This window comes from Eumetopias jubatus, unplaced genomic scaffold, assembly GCF_037043125.1.
Source record: "Eumetopias jubatus isolate StellerSeaLion01/CBP00866 unplaced genomic scaffold, mEumJub1_p1.0 scaffold_3, whole genome shotgun sequence".
In the NCBI taxonomy this organism is placed as follows: domain Eukaryota; kingdom Metazoa; phylum Chordata; class Mammalia; order Carnivora; family Otariidae; genus Eumetopias; species Eumetopias jubatus.
In genome coordinates this window covers 26,772,233-26,784,071 of record NW_028274809.1, presented here as the reverse complement: position 1 = coordinate 26,784,071, position 11,839 = coordinate 26,772,233, and the positions used below count along the sequence as shown (strand labels likewise).

Genomic DNA, 11,839 nt, shown 5'->3' with positions numbered 1-11,839 from the left:
ATGGAACATCTTTGGACATTACCTCAGGAGGAGGGGTTAAGAGAAGGAGGAGCTGTGGCTGAAGACATTTAATGACAGAATGAATGGAAATTCAAAGATTGCTGTGCAGTCAGCCTTAAACACTGGGCTGCACACCCCCATCTTTCTTTCACATTAATTTAAAAAATCTTAAAATTCTCATAAATATATATAATTTTATTTAATTTTAGTCACAAATCAACATCTTCAAAATGACGAGGATTTTGACAGCTTGCAAAGTGGTGAAGACCCTGAGGACTGGTTTTGGCTTTACCAACGTGATTGCACACCATCAATGGAAATTTTCAAGACCTGGCACCAGGCTCCTTTCTGTCAAGGTAACATTCCCATATTTATTGTTTCTGATAAAATCATATGGGGTGTAGTTTAGCATGAAGCAAAGGTGTCACTTAGGAAGCAAATACAGATTTGCATGTAGTTCTGAGTGCTAATTTATTAATACTGGCCTTAATATTGAGTCTACTGGGTTTCATAAATGTTCATTTTCAACTGTTCTGAGTAAAATTATGGCAATTTTCACCCAATGTCAAGAAGGGTCACAATTTCTATGAACATGTAAAATGTAAGTGTTCTGTTTAGGAAAAATTACTTTTAAAGGCTATCAGGGCTCTGTCCATGCCCGGTCACTACTGCACACAGTTAGGGTTCAAACACAAAGTTGCTTCCATGTTCATGAACCACAGCACAGAAGGTAATGTGTTAAGCTATGCTTTCCTGGCTCATTGTAATGTTTTCTCTTTTGAAATGTTATTTTTTAGGAAAAAAATTTGGAAGGAAAATATCTACATAACTCTGATATTTGCTAACCATGATATAGACCTTATCTTTACTTTTTTTCTTTTCCCTCTTAGCCCTTCCCTTGGGAGTCCATATTTATTATTTTTATTTTGCAGATTAAGACATTGAGGCAATTAGCTTCTGATAATTCTGTCCTTCTGAATGTATCTATAACTGAAAAACAGGTCTGGGAAGAGAACATGAAGTGTTCTTCCCCACCACTGGATTATGAAATTCCAGTAGGAGCTTCTGTTGCTTCCTATAACTTTATGAAGGCATTTATTACCAGAGAAGTCTGAAATTACTCCATGGAAACTTTGCCAATGAAAAACATTTTTAGTGAATATAAAGTTTAAATAATCACAGTAGCTTTAAATAGATTGCTTCTTTAGTAGTAAGAGCTATAAAAAGTGAAGTAGAAAAAAAAAAACAAAACAACCTCTATCTGTTGGTGTAAAAATATGTCCTAATAGTTTTGAGTGTTCTGCTAATACTTTGTGTGCTCACTGGGTTGACTAAAAATCCTCCAAATGCTTCCACAGCTTCTGTTGCTTAGATTGCTCAAGTCAGGATTCAGTATGATATTTAGCCCCAAGTGACATCTGTAGGGCTAAGCAGTGCTGTTGATCTTTGTGGACTCCAGTGACAGGGTGGGGAAAGAATAAGAGTAAAAGGAAAGGAAGAGAGAGGGAGACAGAAAGAGACAGAGGTGAGGAGTGAGGAGAGGGAAAGAGAGAGAGAGAGAGAGAGAGAGAGAGAGAGAAGGAGAGAGAAATAACACAAGATCTCAGGAGAAAGTATCAGAAACTACCATTTTAAATTAAGAAACCTAGGAACAACCATTTTCTTGGATTCAGTTTAATTGCAACAAGAGAGCCAGAAAGGAGATGTTCTAAACCATCATCAAAGATGCAGCGACTAGATACAAACTCTGAGAGTGAATACTGGTTTTAGTTCAGTGTTAGTAATATCTCAAGGGTACTCATATATCACTCCAGAGGGAATAGATAGTAGTGAAAGTAATACCATTTACGGTTAAATGTGTCTTCTAAGACTGCAAAGTCCGTGTCCCTTGGAGTATCTTTTTCTTCTTACAAAAATAGGTAGGCAGGGATAGGTGTACCTCCATCAGACACCAGAAATGGAGAAATTGAGTGACTACTTAAAATGGCATAGATATGACTGAGATTAGAAGCCAGTTCTCCATGATCATAGTAAGTGCTCTATATGACCCCAATCACAACCACAACAAAATGATTTAATTATATGGATAGACTACAGTGAAAGTAGTTCTTCTAGCTCAGGGTGGTATATATGTTTTAAAGGTCTGCCAAAGTTCATAGACAAGAATGACAAATTTGTAGGAGGAATAAGCCATCATTTCATGATGTAAAAGTCATTACTCACACTCAATCATTACTGGCCAGAGTTCTGGAGGAAAGCCAGGCATGAAAAATAGAAGTTCTTGAACTTCACAATAGTGAATTAAAATTCTGTACAGCAGTCCAAGGGGGCTTGTGTTTTATTCACTTATTTTGGAACAGTCCTCTACCTACTTTTCTTCCTGCCTTCGCTTTTAAAATGCAACTCTCTTAAAAAGTTATATGCAAATTTCTTCTTTTTAGGCGGACATCACCTAAAAAGCCTTAGGATGTGGTTATGTAATGGTCAGTGAAGGGCAGTGAGAGTAGTCACTGAAGATTAGTGGCACTGAAGATAGCTAGTAAATAGGTTGCAGAAGATACCCTGTGGGCAGATCTATAAGCATTGCCCTATAAATTAGTTGCTTTCTCAATGGCTTGGGAGGTCACTTTTCTTGTCCCATTGGTGACAGAGTGGGCTTGACGACAGCAGTGACACACTTGTACTTTTATGTGGCCCTTTCTTGTGTATTTATCTGTGGCCAATATTTACAAAGTGTACCTTGCCAATAGACACAGTTGTATTCCCCTTTAAGGAAGAGGAAAGAATTTCAAGGTACTCTACATCTGAAGGAATTAGATATCAAGGATATACATGATCAACAGCCATATGATATGGAAGTTTTAGAGACCTCAATCTTTTTCTATTAGCATAGAAAATGTTCAGTACTCAATATCACTTTCCGCCTGTTGTAGCTGTGTAGTGGAAAACACACTGGATGGGGAATAAAAAGATTTGGAATCTAACCCCTCTTGTGCACTTATTAATGCTCTGAACTTGGTCAAGTCACATGTCCTCTTTGAGCCTCAATTTTGTCATCTGTAGTGTAGAAACAATTCTTGACTTAGTCTCAAAGGATTATGTGACTATCACATATAATCAGTGCTTAAAAATCTATAAAATACTGTTCAGATGCCTGAAATATAGGCGTCTGACTTTGGCTCAGGTTATGATCTCAGGGTCCTGGGATGGAGCCCCATCTCCAGCCTGTGTCTGGCTCCCAGCTCAGCAGGGAATCTGCTTTTCCTTTTCCCTATCATTCTGTCCCTCCCCCATTCATGCTGTCTCTCAAATAAATAAATAAAATCTTTAGAAAAAAATCTATAAAATACTGTGAAAGCAAACCCTGGATACTTAAGGTTTTATTTATTTATTTTAGGAGAGAAAGAGAGAGAGAGAGAGAGAGAGAGAGAGTGCAAGCAAGCAGGGGTAGGAGCAGAGGGGGAGGGAGAGGGAGAATCTGAAGCAGGCTCCACACTCAGCACGGAGCCCAACATGGTGCTCCGTCTCATGACCGCGAAATCATAACCTGAACAGAAACCAAGAGTTGGACATTTAACCGACTGAGCCACCCAGGCACTCCAAACCCTGGCTACTTAAAAACAAATTCTGTCCTATATATTTTAGTAGAAGGACTTAGTAGACCGATCAGAGTTTCTTCATGTTTTTCCTGGACTACAAATTATTACAATGACAAAATGTCTGATGAAAATTCTCAAATATATATAATGACTTTTTTTCACCTTTGCCTTAATCTTAAACATATCTCTAGGAAGATGTTGCTTATAGTAAATTAGACTCAAGAACTATGAAGCAAAGGATCTTTACTATTTTGAATTCAGTTCCAAAAGTCAGGATGTACACCTTAATATCCTTTTTTAAAGCTTCTATCCTGGGAGTATACAGGAAGAATCATAAGTGGAAATAAATGGGTAGTAAGTGGATAGTCTCTGATTTCAAGAAACATAAATTTAAGAATTCTGAATTCACAGGTCTTGGAAAGTCACCAAGACTAAATAGTTTTATTTTTACTTGCAAATGAATTTGGAAATCAAAGGTATTAAATTGAAAAGGTTAAGTTGCTTATGAATAGAAAAGGGTTCAATAGGTACTGCTTCTAACATTAATCCACTTGGTTTTCAAAATGGTGACTTGTGTTACAATTAAGCCAGGAAACTAACAGTCCAAGTATCCTTCTCTCTGGTACTTCAGATACAATTGAGCCCTAGGAGTCATTATTCCCTTTGAAAGGTTTTCATTTTGTAAGATTTTTATATTCTATTTCCAACATAAAACTACCTATTTAGCTCAATCTTGAGACGCTATTGTCATTTGATTAGAAATTGGCAACTACAAAAACTCCTACAATTAGAATCCTTTAGTTATATTGTAGTAGCTTTAAAGACATTCACAGGAAATAGAGTTCATTATTATATCGGAGCCTCTTTGTATATTTAGAGGTGGGGGTAGGGATAGGGTTATCATACACTTTCAAGAATAACTATTGTATTAGACCTTTACTACATATAGGTATGTTTTTAGGGCCGGATTTCATCCAAGATGATGCACATTTTTGAAAAAATAGATTATGTTTCAATCCCAAATGAATGGTTGAATAATTAGTCTGGATGATTAGCATCTTTGTATATTTTGGGTGAATGATATTTCTTTAATTAGGAGGTAACCTGCCTTTTGAACATTTTTGTTTATGTACTCCACTTTTTATATTGCTCCCCCCACCCCTGCCTTTCTAAAGTACAGACTCATTTGTTGGTCATCAAGAGTGCCTTGTAATTTTGAGCTTCTTGCCATAAAACTGTTGAAAAGCAAGAGTCAAACAGGTCCTAGATGAGGGTAGGGCAAGTGAGATACTAACAATACACCATTGAAGGAGACCCTCACTAGCAGGGCCATGGTGTACCTCCTTCCATGTTGCCCGAAAGGCACTTCACTCCCTTTATCTGAGTCCCCACCCTCTCTAGGAAGCTAAGAAATCTTAAGGGAAGTGCCTGTAGAAATGGCATGTGTCCTGGACTCCTGTTTCCTTCTCCAGCTGATGGAGATTTGAGTTTCCACCTGACCATGCTTAGCAGAATTACTGATCATGTAGAAGTGAATTTAGGTTCTACTCCTGTGGAAATAGAGAACATTCTTTTGCCCTCACATCTTCATTAAACCTTTTTCACATTTCTGACTCGTACCAAAGGCTGGGGTATAGTAGAGAGTTTTCAGTATCTCTTAAGCAATGGTCATGCCAGAGCCCACTTCAAGTCTTCCACAGTTTGCTATGCAAGACTGAATGTCCTTGATGGGACTAGCATTTTCTAGGGTATTTTTAGTGATTGAAGACTGGAAAGAAGTTACATGAGCCAGCATAAGACTTTGTTTTGGACTCCTTAGTCCTAGTACCTCTAGTTTCCACTTGATTTTCTTCATCTGGTCTAAATGAATTCAACTCATGAAAATATTTTCAAGACTCTTTTACTCTTTTTTCTTTTTTTGTCAACTTACTAAATGTCATATATCAATCTTTTATATTTCACAGGGAGCTCCCTGGCTTAACATGAAGTTCTAACAGATGAGTCAATGTACCACTAAGAATTCTACTGAATAAGTTTCATCTATGATGTAGAACTAAATAAAACCATATTAATTTATTACCATAAAATAAAAATTAGCTTACAGTATTGGAGGTCCCTCCCAGATTCAGAACAATTTTACCACATAGGAGTTGCTCATTACGGTATTTGTTGATAAACTTGTACTTTATGAACATATTTTATAAGGGAATTTTTCTAAATGCTATATTTTATTTATAATGAGAAACAACTAGAATAAAAATTACTTATGAATCTGACTCATTTGTTTACAAATGTCCAGAACAGAGAAGTATTCAAGTAAATTAACCTTGTTATTTTTTTCCCCCCAACAATGGCCTATGTTTAAACAAAGGCAGATAACTTAATATTAATGTAGGATGCTGTAAGGCTATTAACTTAGGATGTCATAAGGCTTAATTGATTACTGCTCTTACAGTACTTTTAACTGTTGAAGTGTTAGACATTATAACTGCAGAGAAGTCTCATTAAATATTCCACACTTAAAAATTGTGCCTTAATTCTGAATATTAAGTATCCATATTTTGATAGTACTACTCCAAGAATGAAAAATAAGGTTTAATTTACCAATAAAGAATACTTTAAGATTTTAACTTTTACCATATTATCTATGTAGTAATAACTGAAATAAATTCTGGCTTTAAGCTTCTTCCTTTCTAAATCTTGGTTCAGATTTATTTTATTTCTTGAGAGGATGAGTATTGATGTAAACTAATAGCTAAGAAACATCAGGTAAGCCAGAAATCAAATATGTTATATGGCTTTAGGCCTTGGTGAAAATGGAAATAAACACATGGGACTTCTACTTTTCTGATATACGAATAATTTACATAAGCAAATGATTTAACAGCAATACAGTCAGATTCCCAGAGTAAATAATTTTCATTTCTACTACTAGCTTAAGGGGATTATTGCAACTATAATGTTTTATATTCAAGTCTTTTATGGAATTTATTGCTAAATTAGCTCAAGACTTTATATCCAGAACATTTTGCTGGTAAATACTCACACTCAGGGGAAGAAACAATGCAGTTATTCCCATTTCACGGATGTGTTAAGTGCTGGAGTTAACACAAGGACACATGGATGTCTGTTTTTTTTTTTTTTTTTTTAAAGATTTTATTTATTTATTTGAGAGAGAGAGAATGAGAGAGAGAGCACATGAGAGGAGGGAAGGTCAGAGGGAGAAGCAGACTCCCTGCCGAGCAGGGAGCCTGATGAGGGACTCCAGGATCATGACCTGAGCTGAAGGCAGTCGCTTAACCAACTGAGCCACCCAGACACCCTGGATGTCTGTTTTTGTACAACAAATGAAATATAACCATAGCAAATCTGGTTAGAATTTTAATTAGGCCCAAACACCACATGGAATTTTTTTAATTTGGCATTTTGTTTACTGCTTATATACTTGGAGCCATCGTTGTTGTTTAACCTGGCTTCAGAATGCTCTAAATCACTTCTCCTGCTGTAATGTTATTGCTTACTCAAGAGCCCATTTGTATACTGCACTTTATCCCCACATAAAATAAATCATATTTATTTTTCTTTCTTATTTTCCTCCTTTTTTTGTTGCATTTGGAAAACAGATTGTTTAAATCAAAGAATTAGTAAGGATTATTGCTTTAATTAGCCATTCTATAAATAGGATATTTTAGGGCAGTGCTATTAATAGTTGACATATTTCTTCCACTTCAACCAAAATATTGTCATGTATTGTAACAAAACATGCTGTTTTTCAATTTTCAATTTGTTTCTTTCTCTTATAGTCCTGTAAGCTTCACATATGCAGAAATCTAATGTGATGGTGTTTATTGCTAGCAATTTTAAACTGCAAGAAAAGTCTCATTTTGACTTGTTTCCACTGTCTCAAACTAATGGATCCAAAGAAAACTGCTTCAGAGTGAAGGACCCATATCTTCAAAGTTAGCCCAGAATGATGCTGGGATGTGGGATGATTAAGGAACGAGTGGATGACTTTTAATAACATAATACTGAGTGCAAAGGAAAGCCTAAAGACAGTAATGAATATTGGGCTCTTTTAAAACTTTTATAGGTTAAATTATAAATTATGCTTGACTTTTGACTGTTACTTCCTAAGCCTAAGCTCTCTAAATCAGTTGAGCATAACACCAGGGACACATTTTCAAAGCTTTTTGAAGGAGAAATTAGCTGTGTGACTCCTATTAACAGTTGTTGCATTGTTCTTATCCTGGAAAGTGCTTTGAATCATCTATCCTTTTAAACCTGATTTCAAACTGAGAGTATTAGGGTATAAAATTTTGGTCATTTATTTGTGGTCCCATAAAGCTAATCAGTCATCTTACTAGGAAATGAAAATAGACCCATAAATGTAGGTTTACAATGAATTTTAATTTTAAGGAAAAAATCAAAAGCCCTAAAGAGATGAGTGAGATATTTAGGGAAAATGTCAGATTTGCTTACAGCGTCACATTTTTGAGATCATTAAAAAAAAAAAATTATGGTATGGTAAAACAACAATATCAACTTCCTTGGCAGACAAACCAACAAATAGAGAATTTGTTGGAACTTCTACTTATATGCAAGCTCCCTCAAAAAATGTATCTTTGTCAGAAATTACCTATGCTTTGTGAAAGAATCACCAGGTTTTATAAATATTAGAAAGTACAGCACCCAAAGATTGTGCAGTTTACTAAAGTTTCCATTTAAAAAGTAATATAAGAATAGGGGTGATGTAGAAATTTATGTAATTCAGTTTAATTTAGAGAAAAGTACAATTGTAAAATAAAAGATTAAAAATGGGCTAATTAAATATACACAGAAAAAATCCATCTTAGCCTATTTAAATATTAAGTGTGGGAAAATTTACAATCTTATGATGTTTCTCCTATAAATTTGTGGACAAAAGTAATATTTAGTATTACTAGGACATGGGGACTACTAATTTCAGTCTTTATCCTGCAAAATCATATAAAGTCACAAGAACGCACAATTTTTGACTCCTTATTTTATAATCTAACCGGCTCCCAGATCCACAATATCTGTATGCTCCAGGCTAAAAGAAACCAAACTCTGAGTATGAGCTAGTTTTAATGCATTTTTCTTGCTATCCACATTGGCTCCAAACTCTGGCCTTATTTGGCAGGGTGGGCATGAGGTGCAGGGGCTTGGTTGGATGTTTTGTAAATATAATTACATGGATGGGAGAAAAATACAATTGTGAAGAGGTGGAGATAATGTTATTATTTGCAGACACAATTTAAACATGGTTCAAGGTCAATCAAGGGAGCTTTAGAAGGTATAGGGAAATGTGTGTGTGTGTGTGTGTGTGTGTGTGTGTGTGTGTGTGTGTGTGTATGAGTTTTATTTTAGGCAGTTGCATGCTGAACTTGTGCTTAGTGGCCCCTAAAAGTGAATGTCTGCTCCTGGACATTGAGCAGCTTGGAGGTACCATTAGCTTTGGCCTAAGGACCTTGACTGACCTTTAGGCATTATGCCAAATTCACCTGAAGTCTGGGCTAATTCTTACGTTTTAGGGATACATGAAGAAAGTAAACCATTCAGGTGTCCTTCAGTGTTCCACATGCATCTAGTGTTTTCTGGGCTAGAACCCCCATAAACAGACTCTCCAAAGCCTTTGAATTCTTATTGACTTGTTTGGCTTAAGTGTCTATCATAAGTTAGGTTCTCCAGAAGCAGATACTGAAATGGTGTTTAGGGAGCCAGATATTTATTAAGGGTTAGCTCTGGTGGAGGAAAGTTTGAGGGAACAGAGTCGGGCAGAGAAGAAGTAAACTGTGATGCAGGTTTGAGAAAGCGTAGGTCAACCTGACAGAAAGCTCTTGCCCATTAGAGTTTCCCGTGTTGGGCCTGGGCCTTCATCTCCCTGCCTACCTCAGTAACCAGTGCAGGCATGTGGCTCTCCCCGCAGGGCCTGTGGCGAAGCAGCTCTCTACCCTGCAGTAGACCCTGAAGGAACTGATTGCTGCTGACTGTCCTCTGACCTCACCCCTTGCAGCAGGGCAGCAGGGCCTTCGTGAAGGGGGACTGAGAGGTGCATCTCCATGCTTACAGCACGGATAGTCCTGACAGTCTTGAGAGCTTCAGAACTCAAGGGCCTGCAATTGGTGTACAAAGTTCTCAAAGCCTTCTGGTTCTCCTAAGATTATAGGATATGATTAATGACTTGACATTCCACCTTGACAATTTATAGATTTACAGATAGGTGGTTCTCGGTTCACCTGGGCACCTGGCGGTTTATCCACGGCAGTTTTGAAAGAAAGCTCTTATAAATAAATTCAAGTGAGTTTGTAATTGAATTGCTTTTTATCCCCATTTAAAAAAATTGGAAAGAAGAAATAGAAGTAAGCTTAGAAAAAGAAAAAGGGGCAATACATGACTCAGTTTCAACTGAAATTTTCTACTTGGCTTCATGCAGAGGGTTATGATGGGGTAGAGCACTGTGGATTCTAAGTCACACTGACTATGTTCAGAAGCCACTGCTTTTCCATTTACTAGTGGAATGATCTTGACTTCTCCAAACCTCAGTTAGCTTTACTGTAAAATAGAGATCTTAACATTACCAACCTCCTTGTTTTTTGTGAAGATTAGATGAGAAAATCCATTGATAGCTTTAGAAACAGTGCCTAACACATCATGTTAATTATTATTAATGAGGCCTTAAGAAGGGGATCAGGGTGCAGCCCTCAGTGAGGTCAGTGTTCTCCCAAATCCTATTTTTCCAACATAACTTCATAATTCTATTTGAAATAAAATACCTTTCTCAGAACAGTAGACAATTTATCATTCAAATCTATATACAAAATTTATTTGTGCAACTGCATATAGACTTTAATAAGCATAGATAACTATATATGCCATCTGGTTTATGCCTTAACAGGGTCTCATTAAAGCAATACCAAAAGGTAGAAACAGGATCGTGACAGGTTGATCTACTTTTATAAGGCATGCTTAAGACATGGTATACTTTATTTTTTTTCAAACATAACGATTATTCCAAAATTAAAATAGAAACAAAACAAAGTGGGAAGTACATTAACATATGGACACAAAGTAGAGAAAAATTGAAGTATACTTGTCATCTTTAGTTACTATTCTCAAATTTAGTTAAAATCTTTATTGAGTGTCAAGTATGTACCAGCATTAAATGTAAACCTCAGCAACAATATCAGTAAAAATATGGCAGCTTCAGTTTTTTTTCAGAGGGAGATAAAAATAGATTATTAGTTGTAAACTATTTGGGAATTTGGTATAGAAGTGTAATATTATGAGACTGTGTTAGTGAATTAAAATAAATGAATTTGCCAGTGACATAGAGTAAAATTTGGCAAGTATTTTAGATGACAAGTAAAGGAAGAGGGGCACCTGGGTGGCTCAGTCTGTTAAGCCTCCAACTCTTGGTTTCGACTCAGGTCGTGATCTCAGGGTGTTGAGATTGAGCACTGTGTTGGGCTCCATGCTCAGTGGACAGTCTGTTGGAGGTTCTCTCCCTCTTCCTCTCCCTCTCCCTCTCCCCCTCAACACCTCTTGTTCTCTAAAATAAGTAAATAAATTTTTTAAAAAAAGTAAAGGAGGAAAGGAGAATAATTGGGCTATGTATGCACATCTAGTTTATTATTCCTTTTCCCCAGTGATGGAGGATTAGATTTATATTGATGTTAAGATAATAATTAATATTAGTAATGGAAGGAACCCATTAGGAAACCCAAAGGATAATGATTAGAGATCATCTTCTAGACTCTTCTGAAGACATTAGCTGTATGACAACTAGTTGGTATAGAAATCTAAGGATGCTTATGAGGCAAGGGTTGCCAACCAGTCCCAACTTATTCTTTACTTCCATCTTCCATCTTTTAGCATGAACTATACCTATGTGGGACATCTGTCTTTGCTTTCAAGTAAAAATAAAAAAGCAAACAAAACCCAGTAGCCAGTGGGCATCAGAGAATTTTTTGAAAAACCATAGCAGCATGTGAACAACATCCTAACATCACATGATCGCCCATATTTCTGTGCATTCACCGAGTACGTAGTGATTGCTTTACTGTGTGAATAACAGTGGGCTGTTTCTGTAAGGATAGAAAATTAAATTAGGCATTGGATTTTCTGTCTCAGAATTTATGATCTGGCAGGGTAGAAGAGTAACTTAAGCAATTAAAACAAAAGGTAACACACAAAGAGTACACACACACATGCAGTGCGAG

At 36.4% G+C, this 11,839-nt stretch overlaps 1 protein-coding gene across 1 annotated transcript in view; it reads left to right on the top strand.

Moving 5' to 3' along the window:
- Nucleotides 1-215: 215 nt before the first annotated feature.
- The window catches only part of CPS1 (carbamoyl-phosphate synthase 1), a 120,730-nt gene continuing 109,106 nt past the window's right edge, over nt 216-11,839 (top strand). The window contains exon 1 of the mRNA XM_028112173.2: nt 216-356. Within this exon, the coding sequence (XP_027967974.1) occupies nt 231-356 (126 nt within the window). The 5' untranslated portion in view covers nt 216-230. The remainder of the gene's footprint in view (nt 357-11,839) is intronic.